We start from the raw sequence: 16865 nt of genomic DNA, 5'->3' as shown, positions 1-16865 counted from the left end.
GCTGGAGGAAGCATTCGCGTCTTTCTCCAGGGGACAAGGGGACAGGATGACACCATGCTATTAACATGTTGTGATCTTAAAGCTCTTGCCTGTATGATAGCTGTAACTTATTTGCCACCTTATATATACCTCAGCTGTCAGACGGGCCCTGAGAGCACAGATCTGCTTGGGGAGTTCGTTGACTTACCTACACACACACGCACGAGAATTCTCTTTTTAATGAGTCTGGAAGTTACGCAGCCTTAGACAAATTAAAACCTATCTTTCCTCCCAAACCCATGATTTCACTCATTCCTCATACAGTTTGACTGTTTGAAATCTACTGTAATTTGACCTAAAATGTGAGTGAAATCATCTCGTGGGGAGTGAGGTTTAACCCCTCTGCACTCAGCTGCGCGGCGGCACCAGGTGCAGTTGCTCTGGGAGTGGGAGATGGAGGAATGCCAGAGTGAGAAGACGAACGAGTTCTTGGGGATCGTCTAGGACAGGGCAACAGGTGGGAACCGGAGGAGGAGGAGGAACAGGGATTCATTGAATGAGGTGTTTAATTCTTGCTGGAAAATGATGGGATAAACAATGCAAAGCTATAAAAGACCCACAAGCACCTTCTAAGGTTTCTCGTTTTGCCTTGTCGATGCAAATAGATGGGCTGTTGCCCTTTTAGCCATTGTGTTACCTAGCCCCAGTCAGAGAGGGGCTGTGGTCCAATAGGTGCAATATGGGACTAAGATGCTTGAATTGTTCTGTTCCTGACCGCGATACTGGTTGCTGCCTGAAACGTGGAGGGAGTCAGTCCACCTCTCTCGTTCTCTCTCCTGCTGCCTGCCTGTTTTGTCTAAAGAATAAGCTTGGGGGGCAGGGACTGTCTCTTCCCATCCACTTGCATACTGCATAGCACACTGGGGTTGTGATTTCAGTGGGGCTTAGGGGTGCTGCTATAATACTGTTACTGCCGCTAAATAATAATAGATGACATGGTGGTTAAATGCTGTTGGCTGTCAGTAAGAGATAACATTTAGCACTAATGCAGCAATACGCGTGTTCAAAGCACAGTACAAACATGGACTAATTAATGCCGTTAACATCAGATAGAGATGTTAAATGTACCGCCGGTATGATACAGTATTGTTCACGCTCTATTCTTGTCTTTCAGACTTCAAACCCTATTGATGTAGCAGGTAGACCAGGCACAGTCCACCATACGCTGCTGCAGAAGACTCCAGGGGTAGGCAACAGTATATAACCTTCCTTTCAGCTTATCTGGGTTTACGGTAAACACAGTGATTGCTCATAAAAAAAAAAAAGAGAGCAGCTGGTGAGCAAATTGGCCTTCTAGACTCGGAACATGCAGTCAGGATAGAAGTTTCTTTTTCTGGTGAGACAACAGCAGCCTCCACCCGTTGTGAGTACAAAGGGATATATTGACTTCTTTAAACAAAGTCAGAGGGAAATGGGGCAGGAAACCCCTTCAAGTTCTTTCCCCTAAGCAATGCTTGGAGAGTAATTTTATGCGCTCCATTTCAGAACGATTATAAAGTTTGGAAAAACACTGGCACTGTTCGGTTGCTGGCACGGAGCTGCTTTGTTTATCATAAAATTCTGCTGAGTTTGGTGCAAGGAATGAAAGAGGAGTTTTAAGCCTCCTTTAAGCCTTTTAGGTTTCCCGTGTCACAGGGGACTTCTCTGGAACATTGCTTTCTAAATGCTTTTATTTGTTCAGAGGAAGGAAGTTCCCCACCTTTCTGTATATTGGCTAGTTTTAGAAAGACTGATTGTTTTTTTTCTGCTTTTTCCATAGGTGTCAGACCCTTATAGGCCTCCAGTAAGAGTAAGTAAGGTTTGTGGGGGATTTTATATACATATATATATGCACACACTTCAAATATTGTGCATGTGTTTTTGAAATTTAACATGTCCAGTAGAAATTTCACGCTCATCCTTTATTTAAAGCAAAATGTCTTAGCTCTTAGCTGTTTCTGATTAATAATGTTTAGGTTGAATCCCAACCTTCTTTTGCATCCATTTATGTGCATTAATGGTTCGCAGTATGAAGTAAGGGTCACAGAAATAAATGACTGTGAGCATGGACAGACATTCACCAGTGGTCAGATTCATGCTGGCTTAGGTCAATGTGTTTTACTGGTGCTTCTGATGTTCCACAAAAACACCCTACAGTGAGTACCGCAGCTCAGCTGAAAAACTGTAACTCGTTCAGCTGTGGCACTGCTCATCCCTGGTGACTGTTTGTCCATACCCTTTTTCTCCCCAGATGCGAGCAGCCATAATAACCACACATGATTTAGCCTGCAGTGCAGCAGGGATGAATGAACAGGGCTCGTTTTAGAAACAGAACTGTTAACTGCTAGTTGCTTTCTCTTAAGCATGGCGTACTGTTCTTTGCTGCCATTTATTTCGGTTTACGAAGGAGGGAGTGAAAGTAGGAGAGAACAAGGCAGGGATCTCAGGTCTCCGTGAGATGAGGAAGATATCCCACATCCCACATTCTTCCTGTTTGATTCCTTCTTAATGTAAACATCATCTGCTGCAGTACAGAAAAAAATGTTGATCACCTATTGTGCTGTTTTAGTAATCAGCCTTTCTCATTGCTTAGCTGCCTGTTTGACAGTAAGGGAAATGAAATGTTCTATCTGATGTAGATTGCTAACGTATAAATTAATCTAAATTCTTGTGCTTTCCATTGCAGAAACCCGGGAAGTGGTGTGCGGTTCATGTACAGATCGCCTGGCAGATCTACCATCACCAGCAAAAGATAAAGGTAATTCAGACAGTTTCTGGAACAAAGCCAAGTCTTTTGGCTTACAGGTTATATTTTAGTGAGTAATGAGCAGGAAGCAGTTACTGTTGGTGATTCTCAAGCTTGCCTGTATTGATTAACTAACACTTCCAATCCTTTAACATTTATTGTAGCAACCGTAAAGTTTATCTGAGGGCAAAGGAGTTGGGTTGAAGGGTAGCAAATGGAGCAGGAGATACTCAGTGCACAGCCAGAAAGAGAATAAGAAAGGGGAAGGTAATTTTGCCCCAAATCCATCTTTTTCACAAAGCACATGTTTAATATCATTTCCCTTCTGTACTGGTACCTCCTGTGGAATATGGAGTATTATCCCATTCATAATGAAATGACCGATATGGTGCAGAACATATGACAAAACATAGGGCAGGCGAGTAGATTGATAGCTGCTGTGTTAGGGGTTGTTGGGCTTTCTGCACTGCAGTCATGATGGGCAGAGGGAGGGGATTTAAAACTCGAGAGGTAACAAGGCGTAGGTGCGCTGGGGTGCTGTTACAGGCTCCAAGCTCCCTCTGGCAGGCAGAATAGCTGATAATGGGACTTACGTAGCGTTTATTTTTTCATAGCTCCTGCTGCCGTTTTTTTGTCCCATTAATGAAGACTATTGAGCGCTTAAGTAGGTGCACTGTAGTTAGTGTCTTCGTAAGCAAATATGTCAGCTTTAAGCTATTGAGAGCCTTCCATGACTTAGGTGCAGTTCTGACCATGCTCATTTCTATAGGGGAAGGATGAAAATAACCTCTGGAGGAGCCTCATAGTTTCTTTATCCTTCACCCCTTGTCTGCGTACTGAGCTGTACTAGCTGCAGGAAGGGCATAGTCTAGGAACATCTCTCTCTTTCCGAACTGGAGAATCAAAACAGACGAGGCTGTCGCCCAGCTCTCAAGACTGCTGTCGGCAGCTTTCCGCCTGCAGAATATTTTTTGTCAGGCTGAGAGCGCCGACTGATCCTGGGGTGCAGCACGCTCGGTGTATCATGTTGCATGCTCCATTGTGTGTGCTGAGGGGCTGAGAACTTCACTTCAGACCTTATTCATGTGGATGAGGCAGGCAGCTGAGAGGCTGCGGAGCGAAATGGCCTTACAGATGCTGTCAGAGCATGACTGCAGTACATGACCAGAGATGCTGCTGTCACTCTCGCTAACTCTCCCTGGCAGGGCTAAGCAGGAGTGAGCCTCAACTCCCTCTCTTTTTCTCCCGTAAAAAAAGGAAGTGTATAATGAGATTGTTTTTATATCATTTGACAGCAAATGCAGCTGGATCCCCACAAGCTAGAGATAGGTGGTAAACTTGACCTGTTCAGCAGACCTCCCGCCCCTGGAGTGTTTCCAGGCTTCCATTATCCACAGGATCTTGCCAGGCCTCTGTTTTCTACCACAGGTAAGGGAAGATCATCACTCGTTGCAAAAAAAAAACCCGAACGGTCAGTATATGTAATGTGTGTCTCTACAGCTACGTATGCACCAAAAATCGAAGCGGGCAAGACGGTTCACAGGGCTGTGGAGGCACTGGCCACTGTTGTGACCTGGGCTGTCGGAGCCGCTGCGCTGGGCTCTGCCACTGCCTCCAGTGCAGGACCCTCTGCATGTCACCGAGCTGCAGCACTGGCTCTTACATTCATGTCTGTGCAGCTGGTTCTTAGATGTCCTGATTAACAGGCTATAGAGTTGATTTTAATAAGCGATTTTGACAAAATACTTGAAAATGTTTCCATTGCACAGGATTGGAAGCAGTCCCGGTCTCTTTCTTGCTTTTCTATTTGCCATGTTGTTCTTCCCAGCTCCTCCACTCACCAAGTTTCTGTTAGTTTTCTGAAAACAAGGGGGTTTTGTGAAAGGAAGACTTCAATAACAGCATTGAAAATATCACAGAAGGCGTATTTGTGAAGTGTTTGGGTTTTAAATACAAAATCCCCCTATGTGTTATGAAGTCCAGCAATCTCTAAAGCTTAAAATGGCCTATTGAATTAAAAAAAAATTAAATACAGTTTACATTGATCAATTGCATTCCAATCTGTTGGAGATGTAATTACAATTAATGCAATTACCAAGGTGCAGTAAGCTTCACTGCACTGTTCTTGATGGCTATGACCATGGGAGACTGCAACTCTGACATTCTGGTTTTGGAGGTCACTGGTACTATTCTTGTTGATTTCCGTCTACCAAATGTCAGTTTTGTTCTCTTGCCAGGGCTTAACTTCCCCCTTAGACTTTTTCAGATTTTCTTTCTGTGTTTAAGATGCCAGAGTCTGCCTTCTGTATGTTATTAATTGGCAACTAATGTAATTTTCTTTCCTAATTTTACTCTGGTTTTATGCAATATTGTGCTCTCGTTCTAGCTCAGTGCAGACATGGTCATATTTGACCTTGGTTCAATCCTGTTGAAATGAATGAGGTTAGAAGTGTTACGAATTTTGTCCCAAATGTGACAGAAAAGCAAAAGATGAGAATCGGGCTGAAACCTCTGTAAGAACTGGGTTTCAAATGCAGATGGCAGATGCCTTCAGGAACTCCACCAGTTTGTCTTTCCGCCCTTATCTGTGGATGGAAATTCTTAACCATCAAATGCATGTTTCCACCACATATTATCCCTGCTGATACTAGCTGTACGTTGTAGGATGCTACCCTCTATTTTGGTCTCCATAAAGGTACTTTCATAGTACGGGGTCAAGATATTTACTGCATCCGCTTGGACACATAAGCACAGCTGATTTACAAACCTCTGACTATTTTCCTGTGGCACTGTCTTCAGTCTGTCTTCTGCATTGTCATTACAAGAATCTTGTTTCATGTATGGTTTTGCTACTGAATGCCATATTGGGCAGAGTTTACCCTAAGAGGCAGAAAAGCACCAGTCTAGTTGGTATCTTGAGCTTTTTCTCTTAAGAAGCAAGCATGTCTTGCTTTTCCATTCATAAAAGCAAGAGGGGAAGTAGTATGGAATAGATACGTTAAAGAAGGCAAATTAACAGAAAACTTTCACTAGAGATAAACAACCTTGCTGCAACTTGTCCGTGAGTATATTAATCACAAGAGCCATCACACGGTAAATCTAGGTAAAGAGTGCTATCAAAGTGAACAAACATTGCCGCAGTAATATATAGATGAATAAATCTTTTACTCTGCAATATCCGAGGCATTCTTTTCACCTTATCGAACAAGCGTGCAGTTGATGTGAATCATTGGTTCTGCTGCATTGCCTAGTTACTGCGGGAGACATAAGTTATCTTAGGGCCACCTGTCTTCAGGACGGATGTTCGGCTGCCTGGCAGATGCTATATTTAATAACTACCTGACAGCCTGCAATGCCGCTCCTGGCTTTCTCTGGAGGATTTTTTATTATCAGCCCGTGTAGTTGAGTTTGTAAGCCGTCTCCTTTGAAGAAATCTCCCATCCATTATACACCTTCTGAAATCTTAAAGGATTAGAAAGATGACAGTCTCCATCCGTCTTGAAGCATTGGAGCAGTCAGAATGTTTATAGATAACTCCAGGTCTCGTTGCCGTGGTCTCTCTTAAGTTTCCTCAACTCATTTTCTGGCTGCTTAGGTTTGTGGTGCCCAAGCTGGCGAGGGACACGCAGCGCTGTCTCCCTCTCCAGTTTTATAGTCTGCTCGTGTTCTGGACACATGAGTGCCTTTTACAACAACCTTCTGTTGTTGGGCTCTGTCACTAAGGAAGACCAGGTCAGCGACTGACCAGCACCTCCGAAAAATGCTGTTTGGGCTGTGTTTGGCATGCGCTCTCCTGGGCGTATTAATTTCTTCCCTCCATTTCCCCCCAGTTTTGCTGTGACCTTCCATAGTGTTATCAGCACTGATGATATTATGGTGGAAACGCGCATTTGATGGCGCTTGGGGATGATGGGCAGGAACTTACCAGAGCGGGTCTGCCACTGGTGGGAATGATTCATATGGGCCACAGATGAGGCAGGATTCTTTGTGGTGAAGGTGACAGGAGAGCTGGAGTGCCTGGTGGGAGGAGAAGGATCATAATCCTCTTTTCTGTAATAGAAAGTTATCACTTGAGAAAGCAATCCCTGAGTAAGTGAGGTGTTAGTGAAGAGCACATGTTCATGCCCAGTTTGGCTGCTGCTGTTTGCTAGAGTTGACCTGTCACTCTTCTCAGTATTAAGGGAAGTTAACTTTTTACCAACAAAATATACAAGACAAGAGCACTGAAAAGCTTTATTTAGGTGTTGGTCTATTTTGTGCATGACTTAACACGTCCTTGGGAAAGTGCTGCTTCTGTCATTGTGTGGAATTACTAGTTTCTAACAAAATGAGACAGTTAATGCACAGGTATGGCAGGTCTTGCTTTCTGCAAGGGAGGCGGAGACTATGTTTGCATCCAGGCAGCATCTGAAAGTTATGACAGTTGCTAATTCTGCTTTGTCTGCAGTAGTGGAAGTACTGGCAGGGAGGGGGCACCGAAAGGACGTTCACAGTCTGAACAGTTGGAGAGGGCTGGGCTGGTCGGTGTAATACTGGACCCACAGAAACATTTTGTCACGCGCATCTGAAACATAAATATTCAAAAGTTGATTTCAGGTGCATCTAACTGAAGATCTACTAATACTAATCAGAGGAGGCAAAAGCCAGGCCCACGAGATTGCCCAAACATACTGTCATTTGCAGGATACATGGGAGTTAATGTACCTCCAAAAACCATGTATCCCAGTGGCAGGTGACCCCAGTGCTTTTCATGCTGCGGTTGCAAGCCCAGTCAGGTTTGCATGCATCTGCCTGCGAAGGAGGCAAATCTCATTTTCTACTCTGAAAGGAGAGCAGCATTTTCTGCATGAGCCTGGTCCACCTTGAAATACAGGGTAGACCAACTTGTTCCAGCCCATTCTTGCCCCTTGCCTCAACCTAATGTAATCCACCACGCTCAGCACCGGTGTTCCTTTCCCAGGAGGCAGCGTGGCACCGTGGCGATGAGCAGTGTCTAGGAAAGGGAAGAAAGTACCGTGAGGGGAGCCTGTGGATGCAGAGACAGATGTGGGAGCGTAGATGGAGCTCTCGTGGGAGAGGCATGATTGATGTTCCCTTCGTGCCTGTCATTAACTGGTGTTTCATATAGACTAATCAGTCACTTCCAAGCACCTTCTGTCTGGGCCCATAACCTGGGCTGACCCTTTTTAATGTAAACACAGAGTAATGACTGAAAATGTCAGACAAAGAGATTCACTTCCTTATTACTGCAGGTGAGCGGCAACGCTCAGTGCAAGGTCTCCTTCTGCCTCCTAGTGCCCACAGATGCTTTAAAGGGCACGTGGAGAAATCCTGCCTGTAGCGCCCTGGGCTAGTTTGGGGTCTTACCCTGCCTTTGCCATGGTTAAATCTGGCCCGGGCCTTTGCGTCGTGGTTCTTGAAGGCAATGGCCAGGACCTCTGTGTATGCAAGCACTGAACTAAAAAGGGACCTTGTTCTCACAGGTGCGACACATCCAGCCACCACCCCTTTTGGTCCTTCACCTCACCACAGCAGTTTCCTGCCTACTAACCACTTGGCAGGTAAGTGTAAGTAAACCCTGCCTTCACCTTTATACCTCTGACCCGGTCCCGGCTCTCCGGTGCGGTCCTGCCTTGAGGCACCTTAGCACTGGGGGAGGGAGAGCCTCAGATTGTCTGCGGAACCAGAAGCTAGCCAGCTTCCCACCCGTGCCAGCTTCCCAGCGCGTCCCCTCTGCTCTCTTCCAAAGGAGAGCGGCAGGGTTAGCAGACCCTCTCCTGCAAGAAAAGAGGGCATTGCAGAGCGGGCAAGTCTGTCGCTGCTGGGACGCTGCGTAGGAGCTGAGATGTGACCTGTAGAGCCCTTCTGTGCTGCCAATGTGCCCAAGGGAATGGGGGAAACTTATGCAAAGGTACCTCAGACAAGTCACAGCTTAAAATGGGTTCCTCCCCTACCGTTTCCCACCTATGAAAGTTCTTGGCTAGGTTCTTTAATAAAGTTCAGCGAACAGTTCCTGGCAGATAGCTGTTCTGCACATTTTGCCAGCCTTTCAGTTTCCTAATTGGCAGTAAGTAGAGCCTGATTTTCTCAAATAACCTCATTTTAGAAGCTCACAAGCAGCTCATTGCCAATTAAAGTTCAAGCTCTGTTGATTAATGTTTTAGTAGCACTCATCCAATCAGTAAATGTGGCATGCCACATGACCTAGTAGACTTTTTTTCTGTTGCAAATACACAGATTTACATCAATTCCTGAACATTCTGTCAAAATTAACTGTATCTCTACAGAGTCACTCAACTGCTTAATATCAAAGGGGAAGGGCAAGAACAGCTATTTAAAAATAAGTAAATAAGCAAATAGCTGTTTGCTTAAAGTTCCAGGCTATTTGCCTTGATATTTTAAAGATAAGGATATCCGTGAGGAAGCGGAGAGCAACACACCCGCTGTAACATGGCAAGTTAAAGACTTTAAAGGGACAGTCAAAAAGCCAGTGGGCAGAAGGAGGAGTTGTACGGAGATGACCAGTAGGAAAGAAAACAAGTACACTGGTACTGTTTAACACGCTCTGGAGTGCAGAAACCTGAGTTGGGCTATATCCACTCAGAGAGGAACCCGTTCTGATGATGGGTGCCTATCATAAAGCTAAGTGCCAGTAACCAAAGAGTCAGATCCTTGACTAGGAAAGGCAGGATTCATCTTTTGCCTCAGAGGGTACAAACCTCCCATCCCTTTGTCATCGTAGCTCCTAAGACTACACTGTCATTTCCACCACCACTGGCATCAAGGAAGCTGTTGTGACAAAGGATTTTGGCACAAAGAGGCCAAAGTTAGTTGGTGTAAGGGTGGATGTCTGTAGCAATTAGCTTAGGACTGTCCCTATGCACTATTACAAAGAGGACAGAAAGCTGTATACAGAAGCAGGAGTGAAACGATGCGTCCCCTCAATATGCTGACCGAGGAGCCTGCTGAGGTTCTTCTTTCAAGGCAATTGCCATGCCGCTGCTGTTAGTACTGATAAGGAAGGAGAGTTATAGCTCAGCAGCCACCCTAATTTCAGCTATTAGACCTTAATTTCTAGCTCCCCTCTGACTGGCATACAAAAGTTTATTACAGCACCTGTTTGCAGAGGGAGCACTGAATCCCTTCTCCATTTTAACATGATGGGAATTTTCTGTGCAAAGAACCTTGCAATGAGAAGGATCAGCTTAAAGTCTGGCCTAATCCTACTTGGATTCAGACCGTTAAGAAGGGGAGGGGTGCGTTTCATTCTCCAACATTCTTGGCTAAATGCCTGCTAAATCCCTGTTTGCCTTTCCAGATCCATTTAGCAGGTCAAGCACCTTCAGCGGCCTTGGGAACTTAGGCAGCAATGCCTTTGGAGGATTAGGCAGTCATGCTCTGAGTAAGTACTGGCTGGGTTACTGCAGACAAACATCCCTTCCAGAAAAGCCACATGCTAATATTTACAGCAGCTGGTGGTAGTTTTTAAAGAAGTTTCATTCCTAACCTCCATTCTCCTATCTGAAAACACTGCACCTAAGATTTCCAGGTCTCTGCGGTGGGAGCTTTTCTGCATGTCACAGACATCACTAGCTGGGCTCTGTGTCTCCTCACTGCTGAAGGTTGGTACCTTCTGTGCTCCTAGAGGTGCTGGAGCTGCGAGACCCCACTGAGCTCTGGGACCCTATGGGCATCTAAAGTAACACCCTTCAACGGCGAAGATGCATAGTGGAACAGCTATTGATACTTCTCCTAATTCAGCGTGTAGACTTCCTCTGTAACCGTTGTCTGAAGTTTAAATTACCTGTATAAAATTATTTTACTTCAAAAACATGTAGGCAAGACATGCTCGAGAGCCACACACAAGAGAGCATGCTTTTGCATCTCATGGTGCAACAGGAATCAGCTGAAGACTGATGGAGGAAAATCAAGTGACTGTTCTGAAAAGCCTACAGCCAAGCTCTATTTTTATACTCACACATACATACCACCAAATAGTCCGTTTTCTTTAACAAAAAAGTCCCCGAATCCTCAGCTGCAGGCAGCTGATTGCTTGTAACTACCCACAAATTAAATTTCTGCCAGTGAGAGGAGCTGAGGAAAAACATTACTTTTGTGCTGGAACACTTGCTGGGGTGGGGGGAGAAGAGGAGTTGGGCATTTTCAGTCGTTTCTGAGATATTCCAATGTATACTTAAAGCTTCCTCCACCAACAGCCTTGAAAGAGCTGGTTGTTCCTACACCCAGTGTTGGAGGTATCACCTGCTAGTAGGTCCCCCTCATTAGCTCCACATTGAATAGTCTTGAAAGGACAGTTCTGGTTGTGATTAGCATTGTAAAAAATGTGTATGTAATTATTTGGTTTGAATTATTTTTAACTCTTCCTCCCCCTGCCATTATTCTAGCTCACAACAACATCTTTACTCACAAAGATGGCCCAAACCTGCAGAATTTCAATAATCCCCACGAGCCATGGAATAGACTCCATCGGACCCCACCGTCCTTCCCAACACCTCCACAGTGGCCCAAGCCCACCGACTCTGAGCGAAGCTCCTCAGTGACAAACCACGACAGAGACAGAGAGCGGGAGCGAGAGCCCGAGAAGAGGGATCTTTCTCTGAGTAAAGACGACAGAGACAAAGAGAGGTAAACAGCGTGTGCTTTTGAGCACTTTCTTTTGGGCCTGGTTTTCCTCTATATTTTTCCTAATTTTTCCAATCATAAAATAATCTTCAGAGCAAAACGTTGCTTGTCCTTGAGGCAGCTGATTGGCCTCTCCCTTAGATAAGCACAAGTACTAGCAACACACACAAAAAAAAAAAAAACTCTTTGTCTTTTAGGATTTGTCCTCTGTGGAAATGTGGGAAGCCAGTCCCCGCTAGTAGGTTAAGAAAAAGCGCCAGGCTGAGGAAAGGAGCTTCTCACTGCGATTTTCGGGGTGTACTTGGCTGTTTTCAATGCAACTGCTTTAGGATTGTCGTATATTCTGAAGTCATGACGGTAGCATTGTGATGGGTCCTTTAAAGGCAGTCATAGTTCTCATTAATGTACAGATATGCTGATGAATTCAAATGTTAGCTGGACATTAACAAGATAACGCAAATGCCTGTATCTGGAGCAGTGTGCGTGAATCCATTAGCAAAACTCATTTTAAAAAATTGCCTTGTAGACAAACCCTTATTAACGGTGACAGGACTGTATCACCTGGGCTATAGGTACTTCGTTAGCTTCCAGTTATATGGTTTTGAAGCTTCGAAGCCCTTTATATTTCAGAGCCCGGTTGTCTCCAACAGGCTACTTCTTTGTAGGCAGTAACAGCCTGCAAGTCTTAGGTGTGTGTATTTGACTAGTTCATAGTTTGCCTGGAGTGCTTTTAACGAGATCTTCAGGCAGTGCCTGTGAACGAGATAATATGGAAGCAATAGGCTGAAAATCATCTTGCTGTAAATGTTAAATTGTCTGACACTCTTGCACGGATAGTCATTCAGAGAGGAAGCTCCCTTCTTGGCTTCAGTGTAATTCGTTTGCAAACCAAGGTTTCTTTACCCTCAAGAGTGTTCACACAGGGGTTAATATCTCTATTACATTTCTATTAATTCAGCCTAAGCTGTCCCCAGCATCCCTGTTTGGACATGGTTTTAATAAACCACATCCTTGACCAGCAATCAGGACTACTGCAGAGGAAGAAATCTGGGTTAGCAAATGTAATCATAAGGGATAAATACTTCCAGAACTCCCCGAAACACCTCCAGCTTTCAGCACTCGGGTCTTACAGCTCTCGAAAGCAAACCCGGCATAGAGCTTAGGCATCAGTGAGCCTCTCAGCTGCATAATGCAGTTCTCTCAATCACACCATCATACTTTGCATTTAAAGTGTCTCTCATTCAGAGCAAAGTGCTTTTAAAAGGTGAGTATTATTTATTCCCCTCTTAAAGAGGTGGGAGTAACTGTGACTAATTGGCTTGCTCAGAAATTGGGGTGCGGTTAGAAATGTAAACCCTCGTGCCTCTCTTTCTAAACCACGGACATTGTCATCAAACCCCTTGCTCCTCATAGCAGATCCTCTTGAACCGGAGGTCGATTACTCAGTTTCATGGCCAATTCAAGGATTTTTTTTTTTACTTAAGCACCTACCTTACCTGCCAAAACTGCCGACAACAAAAACTCTCCCGCAGCTCCCCAGGAAAATAAGGATCGTGTTACGGCTGCTTCCAGTGACAAGGCTGTCTTGTGAAGGGCCTGCATGCATTTCTGTAGGCTTCTCGTGTGTGTGCCTGGATCCGTGTTTCAGGAAAGGAACCTGACTTGAGTGTTACAGCCAAGATTGTCTTGTCTGGCAGCAAGATCTATATGCGAACACACAATAAGCACCTTTTCGAAAAAAAAAAGCTGTCTAGAATTCTTTCCTTACATTTCTCGGTGAGGTGGTCTTTCTCTTAGGGTGAATATGCTGTTCTTTCAAATGCATCCCCAGTTTGGCCCTCAGATTTGTGAACGTTTAACGTTTTTTTTTCTCTGTAGTACGTAAAGGCGGGTAGTGCATATCTTTTAGTGTAGCATCACAGCTACAGCTGATGCTAGCAGAGCTTTTGAAATCGCTTTCTGAGCAATCTCAAATTACACAACTAGACGTGGCACTGTGCATGTCCAACATCACATGTATGTTTGTTCACACAAAACCAAGGATGTATGTTATCTCTTTTTATAGAGACCTCATGGATAAAAACAGACATTCAAACAGATCCTCACCGGCATCAGCTCCAGTGACACATCAGATAAGCAATCTCATCCGCAGCAACAGCCAAACCTCCAGTGATCCCATCAGGCAGGTTAGCCTCGGGGAAAGGGAAAGGTCCAAAGAACCCGAGCGAGAGCACCCTGACCGACTGAGAGAGCCGCCCATAGCAGAACACAAGATTAAAGAGAGCCGTTCCCCGGTGAAGGAAACTCCAAGCCATGATAAGAGACCCTCTGAGGACAACACAAAGCCAGTAATCCAGTCTGTATCCCCGTACAGCAAACCTGCACTAAGTGAGAGCTTGAAGCTTACCAATCTAATGAGCAAGGACATGGAGAGAAAGACAGAGCTTCCCAGCGACCTCCAGAAGATTAAGAATGACATCAAAGTCAAAGAGGAGAGGAAGGAAGACAGTGACGTGCTGGTGGTAGGTTCTGAGCCTTCACAGCACTCCCGATCAGTGGAGCATCCCCCACCACCTACTTTGCATGGATTATCATTGCCTCACTCGATGGCTGCCTCCATGCCCATCTCCATGGGCAGCGTGCACCAGATGAACAACATGAATGTTCTGGACCGCAGCAGAATGATGACCCCGCTCATAGGCATGAATCCTTTATCGGGAAGAGAGAGGCTGCCACATCCCGGATTTTCTTGGGACCCGATGAGGGACCCATTGCGAGATGCCTACCGGAGCTTAGACCTGCACCGTCGAATGGACTTTCAGCTCCGGACGGATCCTATCCATAGGTTCCCTACCACCTCTGGGTTTTACGACCACGAGCGTTCTTACAGAGACAGGGAGCCGCACGACTATAACCATGAAAACCTTCTTGAAGCCCGCCGAGAGCAGGAGCGGTTGCGGCAAGTGGAGGAAAGAGAGCGCTTGCACTTACGGGAAGAACTTGAGCGTGCCCGAATGCACCACTTGCACTCGTCCCCCATCGAAAGTCACCTGGCACACGTGCCATCCTTCATGCCTCATTTAAGCGGGATGCATTACCCCAGACTGAGTCCATCCACTGCCATGCACAACGGGATTTTAAACAGGAACCCGCCAACTGCAGCGCTGAGCGCCCCACCGCCTCTTGTACCAGCGAGCAGCACTAGACCTGCCTCCCCACGCAGGACTACTCCACTCACAAACTCAGAGTCCAGGGACTATTCCCCCTCTAGGAACCCCAAAGAAGTAGAGGCACGATAGTCCCCAACATTGAATTTTAAACTCGCCTGTACATAAAACAAACAAACAAACAAACAAAAGCAAACAGGAAAAAAAAAAAAAAAACAACAACAACAAAAAACAAACCTTTTACAAAATGCACTGCTGTAAACTTTTTTTTTTAATGTAAAATTTGTAGAAGTTAAGCACATTTCCATAAATAACGGGGTCGGGGATGCAGACTTTCCAACAAGAAGGTTGCTGAGAATGGGAATTTAATATATAGGTATTGATTTTTGGTTTTGTTTTTTGTTTCTGTGCTAAAAAAAAAAATGAGTTAAAAATATCGAGTTTGTACATTTTTTCCCAAATGTGAGAAACATTTTTAATGGATTTGTATTTTTTTTAATTTTGTGCTCTTTATTCACTTAAAAAAGAAGAAATCTTGCTTTTGTTTTTAGTTAAATTTGCATTTTAAAGGCCTCAGATCCTTAAGAAAAAAATACCCAGGGTTTCTTAAAAGTATTATTTATGGAAATACTGTAGTTTTACAGTCCACTGTGAGGTTCCCTTCTGAGGCCAATTGATCACTTACCTTGGTACTTTGGAACCGAAGTTACAGATATATATTAAAATATTAATAATAATAATAATGTACAAAACTGTTTGTTTTTTGCCTTATTATATTATGCAGAAATTTAAGAGGAATTTTTTTTGACTTCTTGTTTTAAACAAAAAAAAAAAAAACAAAGAAAACAAACTGTAAATATTCTGTTAATATAAATGTACACCAATATTAAATTCTTAACATAGGTAGACTTTATAAAAATGGTTTCTAGAACCACTCTGGTTATTTGTTAACATGGTTACAACTCATACTCTTGTCACAGTCAGAAATTCACACTCAGAAAGCTAAGTACGGCATATATACTTCAACTATGCAAGAACTTGGAGGCAGGTCTTAGTGGATGTTGGGGGGAGGAAGGTTTAAAAAAAAAAAAAAAAAACAACCCAAAAACAACCAACTCGCAACTATGGAGACAGAATGGAAATGGCATGTGAACAGGAAGAAGGATGCTTGTGTTTAACAAAAAAAAAAAAAAAATAAAGAGAGACTGAATTTTTTTGTACAAACACAAGGGACAGTTCGTCAAGCAAAGAGAGAGAGACACGCTCCTGGAAGGGAATTTTGGTTTCCTACTTTTCAAGCTGGCAAAAGCAGATGGAACTGGCACAGTACCATGCGGCAGACCCTTTCCTTATTTTTTTTTCCTTTTTTTTCTCTTTTTTTGTGTTGTGGGCAGGATCGCTGGCAAGCAAGGACAATTTTCCGTGGACCCCTTGTGCTAATTGTGCAGTGTTCTTATTGGAATCTGTATACAAGACAAAGTAGAATTTTAGGAGTGCAAAAAAAAAGTCTAATGGTTGATTAAAAAAAAAAGAAATTCTGATATATTATCTATAGTACATGAAGACCATAAGCAAATGTTTGTTTCAGTGTGGTTCTGCCTTGAACTGCTTTTTGGCATGATTTATTTTTTATTTCCAATTTTACTTTTCATCCATATGTAAATTTTGCCATGTTTTACTTGCTGTACCATCCCCCCTCCCTTATTTTATTTTTCAGTGTCCATGTTTTATATATCCTGGGCTTTTTCTCTCTAGTTAATTCAGCCATCCGCTACTATTTTCTTGGCTCTGTAACTCTTGTTTCCCCCCCCTCCCCATCCTCCCCCCTGCACCCCCTGTAATTTTAAACATTCAGTTTCCTTGTAGATCAATGAAGATAAATACAACATTGATTTTGGATGAAAAAGGCAGTTGAGTGTTTGTGTGTCGTAGCCAGCGCTGGCGGCTCGGAGGCTAATGGCTTATTGACGGTGCTTCGGTGGCGGGAGGAGGTAGCTGATGGACGGGGTTGGTGCTGGGAGAGGGATTTTATTTTGTCCGTGAATCTTTCCCGGCAGAAGGAACGTGGCCCGTCGGGTGCTTCGGAGACAAGAGCCGTGGCGGCCGGGGCCTGGGGAGGAGAGCAGGGTCCCGGCTCTGCGGCAGCTCTCGCACCCCGGTGCCGGGGTGTCCTCAAAGCAGGACACGGGGGCTCCGCGCCTCCGGCCCTGATCCCACACTCTGCGGCCGGGGGGAAAGGAGGACGGAAAAGGAAGCACGGCCTCTGTGCAACAGCTGGTTTGAAGGGATGG

General features: G+C 44.6%; 1 protein-coding gene across 1 annotated transcript in view; it reads left to right on the top strand.

The window, feature by feature from the left end:
- Positions 1–15773, top strand: part of FBRSL1 (fibrosin like 1) — a 547710-nt gene extending 531937 nt beyond the window's left edge. The window contains exons 13-20 of the mRNA XM_082491594.1: positions 1154–1225; positions 1799–1828; positions 2705–2776; positions 4060–4192; positions 8248–8325; positions 10083–10166; positions 11170–11410; positions 13473–15773. Coding sequence (XP_082347720.1) covers positions 1154–1225; positions 1799–1828; positions 2705–2776; positions 4060–4192; positions 8248–8325; positions 10083–10166; positions 11170–11410; positions 13473–14706 — 1944 coding nt within the window. The 3' untranslated portion in view covers positions 14707–15773. The remainder of the gene's footprint in view (positions 1–1153; positions 1226–1798; positions 1829–2704; positions 2777–4059; positions 4193–8247; positions 8326–10082; positions 10167–11169; positions 11411–13472) is intronic.
- Positions 15774–16865: the final 1092 nt, after the last annotated feature.

The sequence above is a fragment of the Vanellus vanellus genome (genome assembly GCF_965231255.1).
Source record: "Vanellus vanellus genome assembly, chromosome: 16".
Lineage (NCBI taxonomy): Eukaryota > Metazoa > Chordata > Aves > Charadriiformes > Charadriidae > Vanellus > Vanellus vanellus.
This window is presented reverse-complemented; position numbering and strand designations above follow the sequence as displayed.